The 22,559-nt window shown below is 37.9% G+C and overlaps 1 protein-coding gene across 1 annotated transcript in view; it reads left to right on the top strand.

Moving 5' to 3' along the window:
• The window catches only part of IGF1R (insulin like growth factor 1 receptor), a 382,582-nt gene that overhangs the window by 282,470 nt on the left and 77,553 nt on the right, over positions 1-22,559 (top strand). The window contains exon 3 of the mRNA XM_036734372.1: positions 18,787-19,099. Coding sequence (XP_036590267.1) covers positions 18,787-19,099 — 313 coding nt within the window. The remainder of the gene's footprint in view (positions 1-18,786; positions 19,100-22,559) is intronic.

Raw genomic sequence — 22,559 nt, 5'->3', positions numbered from 1 at the left:
GAGTTGTAAATTCTATTATTGTTGATTAAAAGCAGTCTACATGTAGTAACATGTGCACATGTGAGCATATTAAGACTAACATATGTCAATCAATTAAAAAACATTTATTAAGCCCTTACCTTGTGCCCACCCCTGTGTGAAGAGAGAGGCAAAAACGATCCTTGCCCTGAAGGAGTTTACATTCTAAGGAGGAAGTTAACTTGTAAACAGACTAGGTGTGTACAGTGTATAGAGGGTCATAGTAGATGGGAGGTAGTCTTAGGGAGAAGGCACTAGCAGTTGAAGATAGAAGAAAGGAGGAAGGAACCAGGAATAGTCTCCGACAGAAGACACATTGATAAATAAACAGAAACCATCCTCAGCTATTAGAACTCTTTTTCTTAGTCTCAGTGGTTTAGAAGACACTGATTTTTTTTTTTTTGGCATTGAAAAAGTTGTAACTAAAATCCGTTTTTCCTGCTTCCTAAATAGTAGTAATTTCCCTCTCTGTGAGTGGCTGTGTTCAGTTACGTATTTAAATTATTTTTTATGTAAATGACAGTTGTTGAGAGTGGTATGTTTATGTGTATATTGTTGTTTTTAAAAGTTCATTCACCAGAAAAGCTAGTTAATTGAAGCATTGCACCTCTTGGACTAGCAACTTCTACTAAAATAAATATGAAAACGTGAAGTGTGTAGCAACAGCTGTATAACATTGGGCTTTTAATGGGTATGTACAGTAGACGATGTATCAGTAGCATTGATACTCAGTCCAACACCACCAGTTAGGCATGTAATTGCCCAGAAATGGTCCCTAACACCAGTTTTAAGAGGTGCTGCCAAAACCACAAAGCTTGGGGCCTCTCCCTCTGAATTTGGCCTCCACTTGGACTAAACAGCCCCCAGTTTGTTCCTCCGGGACACAGGCCTGCCTTGTTAGGAAATCAGTGAAGTTTGGGAACCCACAATACCTCACATAGCTCTGTGTACAGTAACAGAGAGTGGAAATCGGGCCATAAGCATGAGCAACCAGACAAGTTATAAATATAGAATACTCTCTCAATTCCACTTATGTTAGTCATGGAGGGACAGTGTGAGTTTTATAAACTTATAAGGAATATACAAACAGTTCTGAATTTAAAATAACTCTGTATAATTTTTTTTTAGTGCGTGAAAAAGATTTTTTCCACCCTGTCCATTTAAGCATTTGCAATAGGCGGGATTAATTATTCTTATTTTTATATGTTCATGTCAATGCAAGTAGATGCTTTAGAACCAAAGCCAGAACGTCAACTTACTCACAGAATTGAGGAGGATAATTGCATGATAAAGAAAATCACTGGTTCTTCGTTTGCCTTTTCTTCTCATCCCTTTTCTCTCTCTGCTTGGGTGGTAAAGAGCCTTTTACGCCTCTGATGACCTCACAGCAGACACCTAGCTTTGCCAGCTTCCCTGTGAAGAAGCAGGAGAGACCTAGAGTCCTAGAGCTGGAAGAGGCCCCAGTAGCCCCTTAGTCCAATCTCCCTCACTTTGCAGGTGAGGCTCAGGGAGAGCTCAAGGGAGAGACAACAAATGGATCATAGATTTAGTGACTTGGACAAAGTCACTAAATTAGCTAGTTAGCGAAAGCCACCTTTCTGCTTCCCTAATTGAAACTCTGCTTTCTAGCCTTATTATGCCTTACTCCCTATCATGCACTCCTCTGTCCAGCCAAACTGACTTTCTTTTTCCTCACATAGAACATTCTGGGTATTCTGACTCTCTTCTCCATGTCTTTTCCCTCATACCTGGAATGTGTACCCCCTCACCTCCACCTCTTTCCTGGAAAAGCTCAGTTCTACATATACACACACATATATACGTATGTGTGTACGTATGTGTATATACATACACATATGTATGATATAGACATGTGTGTATTACATATATACATATATATGCATAATGTGTGTAAATACAATATGTACGTGTGTGTCTATATATGTATGTATATAGTATGCACCTCTACATGTACTTACTGCCCACCCTTTAGGGAATGAAATAAAGAACTGCTTCATTTTTGTCTTTGCCTTACCTGTGTGTAGCAGAGTGCCTGACATACAGCAGGTGCATAATAAATGCTTGTTTATTGATTTCAGCTCAGCTGTCCTTACTTTTCCATTAAAAATATGGTTTAGATGACTTTGTTAGATAAAATCCATAAAAGTCATAGTAAGTTTATTTTTGCCATGGGAAATATTCTTTTCCATAAAAAATGACTTGGGAGTTGACGGTTAGGGGATTCTAACTTAAATTCCTTAATATTTACTTTGTTCTTTCCATTGTTCTTTATTTCCATCCAAAGAAGGCCCATGCTGCAATTTAGAATAAGCTCATTTTGTGGGCCAGACTTTTATATGAAGTTTCTTAGTACATATTGCTCTTCGTTGGCATGCTAGAATAAAAGTGGGTCCATGTTACAAAGATTAAAATTCTGTTATGTTTTCCTCAAATCAAAAGAGCTCTGTGATTTAGGTTAATTTGACAAAATTATTGAGTTCTTTTTTATTTATGAAAAATTGGAATATGACTTAGGATCTATGGTTTTTCTGGATCTTTTTGTCACCATCTGATTTATGGGCAGGTAGGTAGCTCAGTGGGCTTGGAATCAAGAAAACTCATCTTCATGAGTTCAAATCCGGCCTCAGACACTTACAGGTTTTGTGACACTGGACAAGTGACTTAACCCTGTTCCCCTTAGTTTCCTCATCTATAAAATAAACTGGAGAAGGAAATAGCAAAACACTCCAATGTTTTTTCCAAGAAAGCCCCAAATGGGATCACACAGAGTTGGACACGATGGAACAATGACAAGACTGATTTATATGATGCACATGCCAGTATCTTCTTTGATAATTCGAGGATCTGTGATATAATTGGTAAAAGTTCATAGTGAACGACTGCTTATCATAACACTTCTATGTCTTAGGAGATGCACAACCTTGCCAAACTTCTGGCTGTGTGTCTCCAAACTTAGTCTGGTCCTTGGATGAAGGGACATAGCATCCACCCAAGGGCCTACACTCAAAACCTTTTCAGCTTCTTCAGATTCACTGGAGCTTGTGCTTTGCCAGTTTAAGCTTCAAGGTTACCTATGATGGAACAGAAGGAGTGTCCTGTTTTTTTTCTTGTTTGTTTTTAAACCACATAACAGCACTTGAAAGACAGAAATTTTAAAAGGAAGGGGAAAACGTACAAAAACAGATCAGCCGTTCTTACCATGTGCATGAGGGTACATTGCACTCTCACCTTGTCCCCAGCTCATTCCCAGTATCCTTTCACTTGTTGGGTTGTGCCTTTCTAGTGATGGTTCTGTGTTGTTTAACACAGTTAAACAGTTAACAGTTTTTTGTTAACAGTTCCAGAAATCTCTGGTGGAAGCAATGACACCTTGCGAGTGAGTTTTTATTTCCTCCTTTCATTCCAGTCTTATGCCAGATTTCTGCTGCTTTCCTTCTGCTTTCCTTCCTATAGAAGGAAATATTGCTAAATTTGCGAGTGCAGTGTTTCTAGATTCATGCAACAGCAAATAGGAAATGTTGTTTTGAACCTATTTGTTTATCTTGCGTAGTAGACCTAGAAGATACCTGAAATTTGTTGGGCCTTCGTGTATATGTGTGCCTCAATTGTATTTGTTGATGTGCTAATAAGCTCATGCCATAGGAAAGGTGCAGAATAAACTAGGTTTTTTCCTTTCATTCAAATGCCAGCTTTAGCAAAGCCAATTTTGGGTCTTACTGAGCCATATAAAGTCTTTTCAAAGAGAATAAAACTCATGTTGCCTCCTTTCACTAATAAGGCTTGTTTGTACCTAGGTGGTCATTGGGTGTAACATGTTTTTCGGGAAAGTGAGTTGCTCTACCCCATGCTGGTCTGATTTACTGACAGCTTAACATTTTTTTGTGTAGTTATGTTTGACCCTTAGAAATGGGCTGTAGCTAAGTAGCACATATGAGATGAGTTTCTTTTTCATTTTAGCAATGACTGTGTGTCACTTGCTGATAATCCTCGTGATGAATCAACCCTGTAGACTTGTTTTGTAGAAGTGTTCTTGAGTACTTTAGCTTGCGTAATGAAATAAAAGAGGCTTACTGGGCATACGTCATCTCCTTAATGCAGCCTCAAAGCCTGACACCCTTCCTAGCTGTGGGGCTTAATGTGGTCTTGTGGTATAGATCTGTATAATATACTGGTCAGGAGGATCAATATGCCAACATCTATCAAATTTATTTAGCTTATGGCATTAGACTTTTGTCTTTGAAATCTTCCTAAACACAAAGAACACATTGTTTTTTTGGAATGAAGTCCAACATCTTTTTACCTTTACACAACAATGGTGTAAGATAGGGTGTAACTATCATGATCAGATTTAACCAAGATTAATTAATATAAAGTATTTCATTTAGCTTCTTTAAAATTATACATGTACAGGATAGTAGTAACCTGATTTTAACAGTAGGTCTTGGAGAAAAGGTCACAGGGTTGTTAGATTTCCACCAGCTCAGAATAAGTCAAATACATAGTCTTCATTACTATAGCTAAGAGTGTCCAGATCAAAGTTGGGGAATAGTTTTACATGTGAAATAATCATATTTAACACTGGGTATGGCATCTTTGGAGGAACCTTGACAAACTTGAAGATAGCATGAGGAGGACTCAGGAGGATATTGAAGAGTATGGCAGTCACATTCCTTTTCATGTGCTCTAGGCTCCAACCAAATTAAACATTTTTTGTTCTATGAATTCATCCCATCTTGCTTTTGTTTGCACTCTCCCATATACCTGTGTTTCAACAATCCAGCTAGCAGCTTCTGTGGGGGTGCAAGAGCCACCCATAGCCAGCACCCAGAAAGCTGCCAACAGCACAGGTTCTTTTGATCTGCTTAACTAAGGAAAGCAAGGTGAAGGGGTTGACAAGCTTACTTTAATTCAGCATACAAATATCATTCACTTAGTTCAGAGGAAAAAGCCAGCACCCTGAACTTCAGAGCAAAATACAAACAAATTACAAACATCAACAGACAGACCTTGTCTGATTCAAATTCCGATACATAGTTACCAGAGTTCAACAAAGTCTCAGCATCTGGGTTTACAAGCTGGAGGGCTCCTTAGCTACAGCTGCCCGGAGTCTCCTCATCAACACCATCTAGAGAGCCCTTCCGCAAATGGCTCTGTCCTCTCCTCTTATAGGGCTTCAGACATCATCAAACCGCATCTAAATGACCAGAGCGATTGGTTCTTGAGTTGGCCCCTCCCCTTAGGACCCTGGGAGGTTCACATCCACATAGATTAGGTTAACACCTAATAGGACATGGCTCTGGAGTTAACACCTCCCCTTAGCCAGCCCCACCTTGGGCCCCACCCCAGTCACCCACGTAGGTTCCATACCTAATAGGGGTTTGGACCTGGGGCTTAGAACCTAGTAAAGCTCAATGAAATACACTGAGTTACTCAAAGCAAACAAAAGCCAAACTCTTCAAGGGCACTAAGTACTAAGGAGCCCATTTTGCTTACCAACACAACCTGAATGTCTTCCACCTCTCTACAAACTAAAATTCTGACCCCCAATGTAAATGCCATCTTTGCCATGTATTCACCCCGAAATCCTAAGTCAGAAAAGATTTTTTCCTTCCTTTGATCTCTAATATTCCATAACTTTCCTATGTACTTCCAATTTATGTATCTATACATATGCAATTTATATAATATTTAACGTTTATGTGTATGTATCTAATAGATAAAGATACAAATATATAGATATAGATATCCAGAGGCAGCTAAGTGGCCCAATGGATAGAGTGCTTGGCCTGGAATCAGGAAGACCTCAGTTCACATGCACCCTCAGATACTTACTAGTTAGTTGTATGACATTAGGGAAGTCAACCTCAGTCTGCCTGTTCCTCATCTGTAAAGTGGGGATGATAATAATAGTACCTACCTCCCAGGATTGTCATGAAGATCATATGAGATAATATTTATAATGCATTTGGAACAGTGCCTGCCATATAGCAGGTGCTAAAGAAGTGTTCCCTCCTCCCTCCCTCTCTCCCTGCCTTCCTTCCTGCCTCGCTCCCTCCCTCCCTGCTGCCTCCCTGCCTCCTTCCCTCATGTTATGCAGGTCTACTAGATTATAGCTTCTTTGGGGCAAGGACTTTGTCTTAGTTTCATATTCCCATCAGGCCTAGATCAATGAATTACACATAAAGATATTAAAGAATTGGGTTAAAGATGAGAAAATTTAGGGGAGAATCAGTCTCTTCTCCTTAACAATTTTTTGAACTGCCCTTGCATGGTCCCAGAATTCAACTTTAGTGGGAGGAGAGAGAACCTATAGGAGGAATTTGTAAGGTAGCACATTTTTACTTAATATAAGGAAATATTTAATATAAGGAAGGACTTCATAACAACAAGAATTGTCCTTGAATGAAAGGTGCTGCCTTTTGAAGTGGTGGCGTGCCCTATTCAAGTGTTCCAGGATGACTTTTTGTCAACTGTATTATAGGGGTCTTCCTGTATTAGGTAGGAATTTGGACTAGATGACCTCCAAGCCGCCTTCTAATTCTCCGAGCCTCTGGAAGGGATAAAGCAATTACAAAAATAGATTTCCTGAAGCTAATTGACATCTACCTAGTAATCATAGCCCTTTTTTTGCAGCCTCTATGTGGATTATGTATATACTTTTTGAAGTGATTTGTAGCTAAGAGTTGCCTTAAGATATTGGGGGAGAGGCAAATATTTATGTGCAAAGAACTAGAAAATTAGGGAGCAGTTTAGTTCTTTGACCCTGGCTGAATAAATGAGTGATAAAGGTGTTCTGTGATTCAGTGAGTCTTCAGATTTTATTTCTGTGGCTCCCTTTTAATGGCTATACAGTTACAAATTGCCAAGTACAAAAGGGAAGTTTAGATGGGGAAATGTAAGAGCAAACTTTAAGTCCAACTTTGTGTTGAATAAAGTCTATTAACTCACATAATATTCAGTTGTCTCAAGGCCTTTCCAGATCTCCACCCTACCCCAGCTGCTAGAGTCTCTCCCCACCAATTGCCTTAGATTTCTTCTGAATATCTTTCTGTATCTGTATGTCTTGTGTCCCCCCAGATGAATGCAGGATTCTCAAGGTCAGGGATTGTTTCATTTTTAGCTTTGTATTCCCAGCACCTTGTACAGTGACTGGCACATCATAGGCATTTAATAAGCACTTGTTGATTGGTTGTTTGACATTATTTCATACCAACCCATCCTGTGTGTACAATGACAATCTAATACCTATTTCTAATTGCCACGTACATTGAGGGCACAAAATTCATCTGTGCTAAAAAAGAAAAAAACCTACTTGAATTATCTATCCAAAAAGAGGGAAGCCAGGATCTTGGTAACCTAGTGCTTCTCTTCCCTTTGGACTGCTCATAAAACTTATCTTCTTTTTGGCTACTAGGGTGGATATTGGAATTTTTTGTTTTGTTTTGTTTTGATGGGGTTAAGGGATGAGTTGGTGAGGAATGTGGGTGATGTGTGTTGCTGCCTTAGATTTTGGTAAGGCATACAGAACAATGGTGGTTTTGGAATGAATAACTTTCAATATAATGAACACATCTATCTATTTACAAGCTTAATTGAAAGTTGTTTTCAGCTCTGACTGAATTACTGGAAGTGGGATTTCTGGGTAAGGGCTTTGTGGGATTTCCCTTTAGCTCTTCCTCTGGCAAATCAGAGAAATAGCGTTTTTCTTTAGAGAGGTTTCTGCTCCAGTTAAAATTTTTTTCAAGTAATTTTAGCAGTTTTATTGCATTATGTATAGTGAGTTAACCAGATCAGCCTGCCTTTCCTTTTTCACTGATTTATTTAGACAATGCCACAGTAATTGGATAGATTGAAATACTTTCTCTATGAGCATAGCAATTTTTTTCTTCACTTCTCTCTCTCATTTGATGGATGACCTTAAAAAAAGTGATTCATGGTGATAGTGGGTAAAAGTGTGTATGAGAAAGAAAAGAAAGGAAGGATCGAATAACATTTTACAAGGAAAAGAACATCCTTAAAAAATAGTTATCCCACGCTTTGTAACCTCTAGCTTGCCCAAGTTTGACTGGCACTGTGCCATTGCTGGCAGAGGTTGACTCACAGGTTTGCCAGAAATGTTCCTCTTCTGCTGGCTGTGTTTTTGCTCCATGTGGCTGGATGTTTTTTCACCTGATTGTTACAACTCTAGAGTTCTCTGAAGTTATGGTGTCTTGAAGATAAAAGTGTATACTTTTAAATTTTTAGTTGTACAAACAAGTTATGGTAATATGTGTCTGTATACATACATACACACACACATTCATATATATGTATATATAACAGCCTCTCTTCTCTTGAATGGCCATGTGCTGAGGAAAGTGGCCAAGAATACTGTGAGTTAACTTTCCAGGACTGAGAGTGATCCCCTTCCTTTTTTTTTTCCCTCCAGTCAGTTTGAGATAATTAAGAAGAAGGGAGCTGTTATAACTATTTCAGTATTTTTAGCTGTTTGATAACATTTATATTTATAAGACTTCAAAAAAAGATTTTTTAAAAATAATTTTAAAAATATGTTCATTTAGAAGGTCGACTATAAAACACTGCAGATCTTTTCCATTTTTCTTCTGTTTGTTATCACCCTTTCCATTTTCATCCTTAAATGCCTTAATTTAGTTGGGTCTTTCACCAAGTTTTATTTAAACTGATATTACCTTCCACTGCTTCTTTTTGTTTTATGAGGAAATAACTAATCATCATCATCTTCCATCATCCTTTTCAATGGGACAGCTATTTATTTCTTCTACTGCAAAAGACATGTTTAAAACTTCCGAAAAGACTCACAAGCACATGTTCACAAGTATTTAAATGTGGACCAGATCGTATATTGTCCTTAGAAGTTGATATTTAAAATCTGAAATACTCCATGGGGCTGGTGAACAGGCATTTCACTTTCACCTAAGATCTGTCGTCTCTGAAGAACTTAACATTTTCTGACCAAATAGGCATACATGACTCATCTTCCTGGAAGTCAGTGTCTCCCCCTGTAGCTACAGGAAGCACCTTCCACTGGGCAACAAGCATCCAAATCACTCCTTGACTCTGACCTCACAGGTTAACCACTAAAGTTGAGGCCATCCACCCCAGTATCACTCTTTGGTAAACTTTGCCAAAAAGAAAGCAGAAAAAGTAGTTAAGGAATTGATGCAGTTTCATTTAAACAAGCTTATTTCTTGCTGCCATGTTCCAGCAATTGTCATTGCTTAAGGAGGGACTGCCAAGTGACATACTGTAAAGAGAGGAAGCAAGAGCTTCCACAAAATTTTGCAAAAAAGTTTGTACTTTAAACAATTGTTGTCTTTGGCTGCCATATATTTCTACTTGGCAAATAAATCAGATATTTGCTAAGGAACTTTTTGGGCTCTTTTAATCTCTTTATAACAACTTGATTTGCCCTGGTCAAACTTTTGTATAAAAAAATCTTATAGTCTGTGTCCTTTCTTCCATTATGTTCCATTTTTAAAAAGTCATCAGTAAATAGCTTGTTTAGGTCATGAAATAGTATTATTTGCACATGGCATCATCTTCTCATTTTATTCTTGCTTTTAGCTTTATAGTAATTAAGATTTTTTGCTGTAACAAGGCATCTTGCTGGTTGAATCAAATCCTGAAATGTTCCAGATTCTCTTGGAAAAGATCCATAACAACTCAAAAGAGTTTAGTCTACCATCCACAGAGGGAAAACCAAATAGATAAAAAATGCCTGTTGTTTAAATCATGACATGCAGTAGGATGAGTTCTACGTATTGTCCCCTTGACAGGATTCGTATTTTGAACATACGATAGAAATAGATAAGTTGGGCCCAGACTTAAATAGGGGACAGAGAGTGGGTTGGATTCCTTTCAGGAAGCTGAAAGGCTTTTTTTGATGACCCCAAATTTTCCTCAGAGGAAAAGGCCCATATTTGTAATTCCAGTAATTTATCAGTGTTATTGCAACACATGAAACACTATGGCCATTTTTTAAAAACAGGGTTTCATCGATATCTTGTTTTTATGTCACCTAGATTTTCCCCTCTACCTGTCCCCCTCTCCTATCTCAGAAAACCATCCCTTATAGCAAATAATTTTGTGAGAGAGAAAGGGAGAGAGAATCTGCAAAATCAATTAATACATCAAAAAAAAAATCTGATACTATATGTAGTGTTCCACACCTGTGGACCCTGACCTTTCTTAAGGAGCAGGAGAGTTGTTTTCTTGACCAAGCTTGAAACACTATAGTTGTCATAAAATTAAAATTAAATTAAATTAAAAACACCATAGTTGTCATAAAATTAAAATTAAATTAAAAACACCATAGTTGTCATAGAATTAAAAATAAAATTAACTCGGATGGCAATGAAGAGGTTCATGGAGGATATGAGAAATCTTTGACATAACAAATGGAGGCCTGTTAAGAACGTGCATAAAGGGCCTATGAAAAAGAATTAGCATAAGTGATGTGATGAAGGGAATACGTGACAGAAAAAGAAGATGAGTTGGTCACGCAGAGAGCAAAAGATCACTCCTGGATAACTTGTGTGCTTTGTTCTTATCAAAGCCTCCACAACGGAGGCCCTCTCCTGTTTCTTCTTCTTTCACCTTATTCCCAGAAACGTACTCTTTGATCCTTCTTCCTGACCATTCCCAGGAACAAGACATTGCATCTCTTGGCTCTGGGGCTTCTCTCTGGCTATCTACTATGCCTGGAACACTCCCTCCTTTGCTTTGACTATTGACCTCCCTTGGCTTCCTTTAAGTCTCAACTAAAATCTCATTTTATACGGGAAGCCTTCCCTAATCCCTCTTAATCCAATGCTTTTCCTCTGTTAATTATTTCCTATTTATCCTGTATCTAGCTTGCTATATATACGTGTGTGTATGTATGTATGCACGTGTGTATTATTTTTTTTTTATGTGTTTTCTCGGCAATTGAATTATAAGCTCCCTGAGGGCGGGGACTATCTTTTGCTTCCTTTTGTATCCCCAGGTCTTAGCACAGTGCCTGGCATATAGTAGGTTCTTAACAAATGTTTATTGATTGATGATTGATTGATAGATATCAGGGGAAAGAGAAAGAGGTCCCTAGAGCCTTGGATTCCCATCCTGAGGCAAGCTCTGGGAGGACAGTAATCTAGAGTTGTAAATCAGTAAGTCAGGGCAGTAAATATTTATTAAGTGCTTTTAAGCTCTGTGTTAAACTCTGGGAATACAAATACAAGCTGAAGGAAAGGCAGCCCCTTCCCTCAAGGAGCTTACATACTAACGGAAGAAGACTTATATAAAACAGCTGAAAAGCTGCAGTGGGGGACTGTTGCAACAATCTGCTAGCGGCTGCTATAGGGGTGTAAGACCCAGCAACAACCAGCACACAGAAAGCTGCCAACACAGGTTCTTTTGATCTGCTTTGCTAAGGAAAGGGGGTTAACAGTCTTGCTTTAATCCAGCATACAAATATCATTCACTTAGTTCATGGGAAGAAGACAGCACCCTGAACTTCAGAACAAATACAAACAAATTACAAACATACATTTATAAACAGACCAAATACGATTCATAGTTACCAACATCTGAGTTCAGCTTGGAGGCTCTTAAAGAGGCTGCCCAGAGTCCCTCGCCTCCAGGAGTGAGAGCCTCCTCCAAATCGCTCTGCTCTCTCTTTCTATACACTCTTAAGCCATCATCAGATGTCATCTGAGTGAGCAGAACTTAGGCTCCTACTATTGGCTCTGGTCTTAGCAACTCTCCTTAGGACCCTTAGGGCTTCACGCCCACATAGGCTTAGCACCTAGTAGATAGGGGTTTGGACCTGGGGTTTAGCACCTAGTAAGACTCAATCGAAGACAGCCAACTTAATTGATATTACAGGGAGAAAGTAGCCAGGTAGAGGACCTGATAGAGAAAGTCCAGAGAGTCAGGAGCGGAACCTGGAGGGGAATTATGTTACACAGGATGAGCAGGCTTGGATGGATTATGATCCATATTGTTGGAGGGAATATCCATGTCAGTGAAATCACAGATCCGTTGGAGTATCTTGAATAATTACCCAATATATAAATTCCAGGGGGTAAAGTACTTAAAGAAACACTTAACTTTTGATTTTAAAGTTGTAACAAGATTTGTTGAATGAGGCATTAGAAATCACTTTAATCCAGTTGTCCTTACTATAGTGTGTGAGAGAATGCTTTCCACAGTTATTACATTTAAAAACCTATAGTATATATTCTGTAGTGTTCTGCGGAAGCTCTCTCTACCCTCTCTAGCCAGGCCAAGTGCTCCTTCAAGGTCAATGCTTTGCACCTTAAAAGTGGAGAAGTTCCAGTTTGTCAATAAAACAACTGGATTTTCCTTCAAGCTATCTCTTGTCCCCAGGTATTTTACTCTGTAGGGCAGGAGTCCTGAATATGGTTTAGATTGTTGCATATTCTGATTCTCCCCATGGTATGCAGATATGGGAGGTAGAACTGTATTTTTCAATAGATATAAACAATGTGTCATGCCAGAAAATATTGACCTCTTATGTAGAATAACATTTTAATTGGGGTGAAAACATTCCAACTTAGCCTAAAATTATATATATATTTTTGTAATGTATTTAAATTATTAAGAGTAAAGTAGTATGATATTTTATAAATGATGTGTGATAAGTATTTTATAATTGAATATTCTCTTGTCTTTTTCTCCACACTTGTAAAAGTTTCTCTAATCTTCCTTCCCTTCCTCCAAATAGAGCATTCGTAGCATATTATATAATGTTGTTTTTCAAAGTTAAAAAGGTTATGAATATGAGTTAGGAAACATACCACCAAAAAAACCTACCCTACAATGAATGCAGTAAACAAACAGAGGCGTAATCAGAAGAAAGCTGAAGGTAGAATCAGGAGACAGGTTTATTTCCAGGTCTGACACATCACTCTGTGACTGTGGGTAAGTCGTTTAACCCCTCTGAGCCTGGACTCTACCCTTCATAAAAATGGACTAGGAGAGTTACATGGTCAGACTTGTATATTTGGAAGATTGTTTTGGCAACTGTCTAGACAGTGGATGACAGAGGAGAAAAACTGTTAAGTAGAAAGATCTGTTGGGATCAAATCATGTGGACAGGACTTAGGCTGTTGTCACTCTGAGTAGTAAAGTGGGGAGGCAAAGGAGAATGATTATAGCAACAGAATTGACAGAACTTGGAGGCTGATTGGATGGTGGGACATGAGGTAAAAGGCAAATTCAGTTCTAAGATTTCAAGTCTGAGTAACTGGGAAGATAGTGGTACCCTCTGAAGAAACAGGAAAGTTTGGAGCAGGGACAGGTTTGGGATGGGGGAGGATGAAGATGAGAATTTCTTTTTGGATTTGTTGAAGTTACTTCACTCATCCCTTAGGACTAGATTATTGGTGAACAGTTGCAGATATAAGATTGGAGCTTAGAGAAAGGATTAAGTATATAAATTTAGTAGTCTATAATAGAGGTAATGGTCATAGATCAGGTCAGCAAAGGAGAGAGTATAGAAAGAAAGGGACAAAGGAAAGAACCTTTGGGGATAACCATATTTTCAGAGGCAGGAGGACAGTGAACCATTAAAGTAGGCTGAGAAGGAAGTGTCTGGCAGGTAGAAGTAAAACCACAAGGGAATTTTGACCTAGAAGACAGGGAAGGAGAGACTCTCAAGAATAATAAGTAATCAACAGTTTCAAATGCCATAGAAAGGTCAAGGAGGATCAGGACTGAGAAAAACAAACTGCATTTGGTTGCATAAGTAGTGATCTTATAGGCAAAATAAATGTTTCACATATACCGACTTACATAGTTTGTATATTAACATTTTGCCGTGTTGTTTTTATTTATATTTTATAGATAGTTTTTGTTTTTATGTCATATTTACTTCTGAAAATATCCCTTCCTGTACCAGCGAGCCTTTGCTTTTAACAGATGATAAAAAATAAAATCAATTTAACAAAACCAACCATCTGATAGTATGTGAAATATTCCATACTCATAGTTCCCCATCTCTACAATTAAGAGAGGGAGGTAACATTTCTGAATTCTTCTTAGTGCTAAGAGTGTTCATTTTAATTACAGTTTAATTTTATTATTCTTTTCATTTGCATAATAACTAATAAATGTTCTCATTTTAGTTTCCCAATAACACTGCAAAGTAGGAGCTATCTGTTACTATACCCATTTTACAGATGAGGAATCTGAGGCAAACATAGGTTAAATAAATTGCCCAAGATGACACAGCTAGTAAGTTTCTGAGTCCAGATTTGTCATTATGTATGTAGTTTTCCTGGTTCTGCTTACAGTACTGACAGTATCGTTTCATAATAAGATTTCCCATGTTTCTGAGTTCTTTGCAGTTACTACTCTTAAGCTACTTTTTTTCCAGTTCTTTGCTACCACAAAACATCTTGCTATGAATATTTTCATGTATATAGGACCCCTTTGTCTATTTTTTTACCTCCTTGAGGTACATATCTCTGGGTTAAAGAGGATGTATGTTTCAGAATGGTTGGATCACTTCACAGATCCACCAACATTGTATTGGTGTGCCAATTTTTTGTATCTCCTCTAACAGGGACTTTTTTCCCCGTCTTTTTTTGTCAAATTATAGTTATAAGACAGAACTTTACAATTTAAAAAAAATGTGTATTGTTGTCCTTTGTTTTTACATCAACTATATTTGCTAATATATCCTTCTCCCTCCTTGAGATAACTATCTCTTATAGCAAAGAATAAAAAAAGAGAAACAATTGAGCAAAACTAACCAGTAGATTTTAAAAGTCTGACATATGTAATGTTCCACCCCTGTATTTTCCCACCTTTGCAAAGAAGAACGGGGAGATACCTCTTCAAATTTCTTCTTTGGGGCTAAGCTTGGTTGTTATAATTGCATAGGGTGTGGGTTTTTTTTTAATTGTTACTGTCCTTTACATTTACATTGTTATGATTTGGTTTTTGGTTACATTGAATGCTATTGCATTGCAAATCAACTTTTATTTTCCCTAGGTGTCATATTTCCATATTGTTATACTTCAAAGTTACAGATTCTTCTATCAAATCTTGTTGTTTTTTTCTCCTAGATTCTTCCCCTCCACCTCCTCACAAACATACTTGGCATACATACACTCATTTCTAAAGGAAAGGAAATGAGTTTTCCCTTCCCTCCCTTCCTTTTTTTTTCCTCCTAGAGTGCTAGAACTAGAAATGCATTTATTAAATTTTAAGTTTTGACATCCCTAAAAATGGGGTAACTGTTGGTGAGATATGGTGACCTTAGGTTCCTCCAACCAAAAAAACTCTCATAATAGATGCTGAGCACTAATAACATTTTATGCATTAAGACACATGCCATCTTGGGGTGGATGGGAGAGTAGAGATGGGGAGAAACTTTGTAACTCAAAATCTTGTGGAAATGAATGTTGAAAACTAAAAATAAATTTAAAAAAAGATAAGACACATGGTTTACCATTGTCTATTGGGGTTATCCCCGGGATTTTGCGTCATCTTAGGCTTCCTTATTTCATGCTGCCCCATGTTCCCATTTTGGGTTCTTTAAACTATAGCTTTAGAAGGAGATAATGATCACTTCCTACCTCTGCAGCAGCCTACTACTTAGTAATTTTGCCTCCTAATAAAGATTATTTTCTCCCCTTCAATTCCCATCTCCAGCACTTTTTAATAATCGACTATATACAGATCATATCATCTAGTTTAATGTCCCCTCATCCTAAGGTCCTTTTTCAGAAGAACTATTTTATCTAAAGATGAAACCATTTTGCCTATCTCTAGACAGCACCACACTCCTTAATGACCAGATTTAGGACTTACTGAAATTCCCCTATGAGAAGCTGCCACTGAACTACCTCACGCTAATTGTATGGGTGCTCACTATTACTACTTTGGTCTAAGATCTGGCAGTGGTCCCATTATATGCAACTTTTTTCTGGGCTATAAAACTACTTTTCAAAATAGTCTCTGATGCAGAGAACACACATCGGGGACACAGACTTTTTTTTTCCTCTCTCTCACAAATCTTATGGATTTTTTAAATTTGAATAAAACTTAATAGTAAAGCAGATTCAAGAGTCCAAAATTTTTTAAATTTATCTTAAATCACATAAGACAGGTTCATATTATTTTGTTTCATTACTATTTCATATTATTTTGTTGAACATTAATTAACGAATAATTATTATATAATAAATATATAAATTATATGTGATTGATTATATAAATTATACATAATATAATTGTTATATAATAATTATAATAATATATAAAATAATAATTAATTAAAATAATTGATTTCCAGCTGCCTGCTGGGCAGCTCTACCTGGATATCCCAGAAACCTTTTAAGCACAAATGAACCCATCATTTTTTTCAACAGTGTCTACTCTGTCAGTTTCCAACTTCTTGTTGATGACACCCCCCATCTTCCTAGTCGCTTAAGTTTATAAACTCGTCTTTGACTCGGACTCATCTTTAGTTCTGGATATTTAAGGCCTTCCAGCTTACCTTGCCAGCCCTGTTTTGCCCATTGTGCCATTCATATTCTAGCCATACTGGACTATTAGATGGTCCCAGATTTCAGCCTGCTGTCCCCTATCTCTGTGCATTTATGTAACCCATCCTCCATGCTTGGAACAAACTCCTTTCCTATCTCTGCCTTTTGAAACTGTTTTCTCGCTTCACAAGACCAAACTTAGTTAGTTGTCATTTTTTTCAGTCCTTGACCTCTTTCCTTTACCTTCCCTCCTTCTCCAAAAATGATTTTTTTCCTTCTTAGATTTCTTGCTGTTATCTGAACATTCTGAACATCTCCTTTTCCATTTTCACATTTTTCATTGTACCATATGTATTTGTAACTTCCCCATTAGATAGTGAGAGTGTTTGACCAAAAAAAAAAACATAACAGGCCCAACCCTTGAGACCTATATCTTTGCTCATTTATAGTCACATCCTGGTTTTGACCTTAAAGAGAAATCACTCAGCTTGATCCCCAGTTTTTCAGTGGACTTTGTTCTGAAGGATTTGGGGGGAATTCCATCCTCAAAAGACCACAGTCTGCAACTAGAGAATCTATTTAAAAGGAAGCCCTGGAAGTTCTATAAAAGACTTGTACAATGACAGCATCTTTGCTCTGTATATGTCTGGCCTCCAAAAGGTAACTACTTTGCGGGGGAAAACTTCCATTTAGCTATGTATAAGTCCTGGCATGTTTGTAAATAAGTTTTTATTTTTCTGCAAGACCTATAATTTCATTTGGTATAAGGAGCTCTCAGTAAGTAAACTCTGAATACTCCAAAACACTTTGCATCCATTCTTCAATGTATAGTTTGATAGTTTGGGACACAGAGAAATTATGTGACTTCCCTAAAATCATGGCAGAATTGAATCCTGGTCTTCCTGACTCCAAGGCTGCCTCTTTATCCACTATACTATGCTACCTTTATGTAAATAATAAGCAAGTAAATAAAATTTCACATTACTTTACAGTCACAGTTCAGGTAAAGAATAAATATATCCAGGACGTCCTAAAAGTCTTGGTGCAGATTTAAGGTAATAAAGCTTAATAATTTTAACCTCTTAAAGCTTAAAACTGCACCAAGACTTTTTGGGATACCCTGTATATCTCTGCAAGTTTTTGCATTGAAATAGTTTTGTACTATCTTTCTGTTGTTGCTTAGTCATTTTTCAGTGATCTCATTTGAGATTTTCTTGGCCCAGGTACTGGAGTGGTTTGCCATTGCTTTCTCCAGCTCATTTTATAGATGAGGAAACTGAGGCAAACAGGGTTAAGTGACTTGCCCAGGGTCACACAACTGCTAAATGTCTGAGGCCACGTTTGAACTCAGAAAGATGAGTTTTCCTGACTCCAGGCCTGGCGCTCTATCCGCTGGGCTGCCCAGCTGTTCTCTGTCTTTCTAACTCAGATACAATTTAGGAAATGTATAATGAAAGACAGATTGTGTATCTGTCTGACTTTGTGGTTATTTGCATCCTGCTAGCAGGTAAACGAGCCTTTTACACACACACACACACACACACACACACACACACACACACTCTGCTTTTTCACCAAACACCAAATCATGTTTTGTGGGAGATCATTCATGAATTTTTCTTTACTGAAGATTTTGTTTTCATTTAACATGCACACAAAAGGCCCACCTTTTCAACACTAACAGAATGACTATTTTAAGTAAACCCTCAGTGATTAGGTAAATAAACAGTAGCTGATGGGACATAGGAATTGCCTATTTCTCATTGAAGGTAAAATTTTTTTGATGCACACCATCACTGTATGAAAACTACTAGGCTCCTAAAAGAGTTGATTCAAGATATTTTATTAACATGTAGAGTAGTAAAATCTTACTATTTGGGAAGAAACTCTTTTCGTTTCAGCACATCTAAATGTAACATATCAATGTCTTGATAGGATATTTTGCCTTGTTCCTGTTTGTGGGATTTTAGGGGATTTTTTAGTGTATGAGTGTTTGCTTTTTTTTCCATTTATTTCTTATTTTGAAGGGAAATTACCATATTTTAAATGACCCTGAAATTTAAGGGAAATGATAGATCTGTTATCCACTTGCCCTGAGAGCAGACTTCTTGTCCCAAACTCTTTGCCTCACCCATAAGTCCCTTGGTGTTATCAGTCTTTATATGTTCCTCTGCATACTGTTAAAAAAAATTTTCAAAGGCACTTAACCATTCTTTTCTTCTTTTTTCAGTGTGTCCTAGCTCGTGTGGAAAGCGGGCCTGCACAGACCAGAATCAGTGCTGCCACCCAGAGTGCTTAGGAAGCTGTAGTGCACCAGACAATGACACAGCCTGTGTGGCTTGCCGCCATTACTACTACGGGGGCACTTGTGTGCCTACCTGCCCTCCTAACACTTACAAGTTTGAGGGTTGGCGTTGCGTTGACAGAGATTTCTGTGCCAGCGTCCACAGTGCTGAAGCCAATGAATATGAAAAGTTTGTGATCCACAATGACGAGTGCATGCAAGAGTGTCCTTCTGGGTTCATACGGAATGGGAGCCAAAGGTAAGTCATAGCCTGTAAAAACAAGGTGTGCCAGCTGGCAGTCAGAAGCCCTTAGGCTTTTAGTTGTTGGACCAAAGACTTTTTCCATACTCTCTTTATTTCTATAATATTTCCTTGGGAGAAAGGGTGGGAAAAGTTCTTCAAATCAAGTCAGCAAGCGTTTATTAGGTACTTACTAGGTGCCAGGCACTGTACTAAGCACTGGGGACACAACTATAGGCAAAAAGAAATAGTCACCGCCCTCAAGGAGCTTATGTTTTATTGCAGCAAGACAAAAACACAAGAGAGCTGAGAAGAGTAGGGTAATAAGGAAGGAGAGCCAGGAAGAGATGAAGGCTGATTGGCCTGAATCCTTTTCTTTATTAGTTAATTTATTTAGTTAGTTTAATTAGTTAATATATTTATTTTTAGTTTTCAACATTCACTTCTATAAGTTTTAAATTTTCTCACCCTCTCTTCCTCCCCATGACGGCCTGCAATTCGATATAGACTCTACATATACATTCCTATTAAACATATTTTCACATTGGTCATGTCGTATAGAAGAATTATAATGAATGAGAGAGAACAAAACAAAAAAAAAGAAAATAGTCTGCTTTACTCTGCATTCGGACTCCATAGTTCTTTCTCTGGACGTTAATGGCATTTTTCATCATGAGTCCTTTGGAACTGCTGAGAAGGGCTAAGTCTATCAAAATCAGTCATCGAACACTGTGGCTGTTACTGTGCACAGTGTTTTCCTGGTTCTGCTCACTTCACTCAGCATCAGTTCGTATAAGTCTTTCCAGGTTTTTCTGACGTCCACCTGCTCATCATTTCTTGTAATATTCCATTACATTCATATACCACAACTTGTTCACCCATTGCCCAATTGACGGGCATCTCCTAATTTCCAGTTCTTGAATTGGCCTGAATCCTTCCCTAAAATGGGAGGAACTCACCAGTGAGAGAAGGTGGCTAGCATAATGGAGAGATGTTCCATAATGAAAAGGCATCAGTGAAGGATAGCTGCTGCAGGATGAGGAGGCCCCACATGCTTAGGGTGAGACAGGAGCTGAGGCACGATGGTAAAGTCCTGAAAGTCAGAATTGGAGCCATGAAAAGAATTTATTAAGTACCTCTTATGTACCAGGCACTGTGCTAAGTGCTAGCTTTCAGGTTTGAATTTTGGGGGACCTTGCTGTTCAATTTCCTGTTGCTTACAAACAGGACTTTATCAACATTACCATAGATTTGCGTATAAAAACCAGAATAGCTGCAGTAATGTTTAGCTGGGTCACTTTTAACATAAAAATGTTTTAACATAAAAACTTCCAGTTTCTATCAACTGGACTTGTTTCTCATGTTTTTAGTGTGTTTCTGTGTTCTGAGCAGTATGTTGTCTTTAAGCAAATAACTGTTTAGTTGAACTAGAGAGAGTAGTTCCATTTAATTTTATAATTAGTTGTGGAAGAATGATTCCTTTAGCATTATGACCCAGGTAAGCTACTGTGTTCATTGGAATAATAGAATGTAAAATAATGCCAATAGAGGGATTTTTAGGTTTATTTTCGATATAATTAAATAAAGGCATTTCACTGTTTTCCAGGAATAGTGGTTTCCTGAAAACTGTGCCGTAAAGTAAATCATTGTAAAGCAGATCTTATTTTCTATAGAAACGTTTTAATTGAGAATTATGTTCTTAACTAGGGACAAGGCATCAAATAAATCAGATCTACATTCAACAATAGTTCTTTAAAAGCAAAGGCACAGCAGCTATAAATTAGTAAAAACCCAAGTCATGACAGATATTAAGTTATAACTTAAATACGCTATGAAATGAGCATAAATGCAAAGTATACAATAATTACATAGGAAACTTAAAAGAAATACTTTCTTCTTCTTTGGGTTTTTGTGACACTGCTCTCGTATTTCCCCTCCTACCTGTCTGATTGTTCCATTTCAGTCTCCTTTGCTGCTTTATCTTTTACATCATGACTTCTATAATTGTAGGCGTATGGCAAGGTTATGTTTTGGGTACTCTACTGTCTCTACACACTTGTTGAATCCATTAGCAGTGGGGGTGGGGAAAGATGTTAATTATCATCTCAATGCAGATGGCTCCCAGATCTGTATATTCAGCTCTCATCCACAGCTGTCATTCCACCTTGCCCGTGCCTATTGGACATTTCAGATCGAATGTCCTGTGGCCATCTCACATTCATCATGTCCAAAACATAATATTTTCTCTTTCTTCACCACCAACCCCATCCTTATCGTCAGCTTCAATTCCTTTCATTCATGGTTACTTGGAAATCTTGTCCTTTCTACACCTATCACACATCCCGGATCTGTACCTTTCTTTCAGTTTAGATCCTAGTTCAAGACCTCATCACCTCTTGCCAGGTGTGTTGAAGGCAGTTCTCCCTGCCTCATATCCCTCCCCATTCCATTCTGTCAACACAGCTGCCTCAGTGATTTTCCTAAAGTACAAGTCTGACCATGTCACTCCCTTATTCAGAAAGCTCCTGTGGTTCCTCTTGGATCAAAATATCCCTCTGTGTTTGGTATTTAAAGCCCTTTACAACCTGGACTTATACTCTATTTCCTGCTTTATTACATATAACTGCCCTTCATTCACACTGCAGGTCAACCACTGTAGCCTGTGTACCATTTGGAACATAGTATGCTCTGTCTCTTTCTCTGTATTTTTGCTTACCCACCATCCTTAGACATGGAATACTTTCCTTTGTCATCTCTGCCTCTCAAAATCTCTGGCTTTCTTTAAACTTCAACTCAATCAACATTCTCTGTAGAAAAGCCTTTTCTGGGACTCTTGTCTGCTAACGTCTTTGCCCCTAAGGGTACCATATACCTACTTTATATGTATCTTGAGTGACCTACATTTGTGCTTCTTGAGGGTAGGGACTGTTTTTGCTTTGATGTCTGTGTCTTCAGTGCCTAGCATACAGGAAGGGTTTAATAAATATTTGGTGATTTGTTTAAAGATTATACTGGCTGCCCCCTCTAACTGGAATAAACTTTCTCTTCACCTGTGACTTAGAATCCATATTTTCCTTCAAGGCTCATTTCCTGCCCTCCTATTTATCTTGCATTTGTTTTTATTGGGTGTGTGTGTATATTCACCAACCTCTGCTTTTGTCTTTATATTCCCAACGTCTAACACAATGATTATCTTGTAAGAGACACTTAATGCTTGTTGAGTGATTAATTGATTGACAAAAAGGAAGGAGAAAGTGTACTTACAGGAAGAATCTCATTTTCTCTTTCCCTGATGTCTCCTTGTGGTTTTACACTTTTTATTAACCATTTGGCAGGAATATTTGTGATCTCTTACTAGTGCAGAAGCCCTACATCTTCATTGCTGTCTGGATATCCCAGTCCTTCATTACCCTGGTTCATCTAGTCAGTCATTGGGCATTTACTAAGCTCTTACTGTGTGTTGGTCAGTGGGGATACA

The sequence above is a fragment of the Trichosurus vulpecula genome, chromosome 8, assembly GCF_011100635.1.
Source record: "Trichosurus vulpecula isolate mTriVul1 chromosome 8, mTriVul1.pri, whole genome shotgun sequence".
NCBI lineage: Eukaryota > Metazoa > Chordata > Mammalia > Diprotodontia > Phalangeridae > Trichosurus > Trichosurus vulpecula.
Note: the sequence above shows the minus strand (reverse complement) of the source record. Positions and strands in the feature narration are given on the sequence as shown.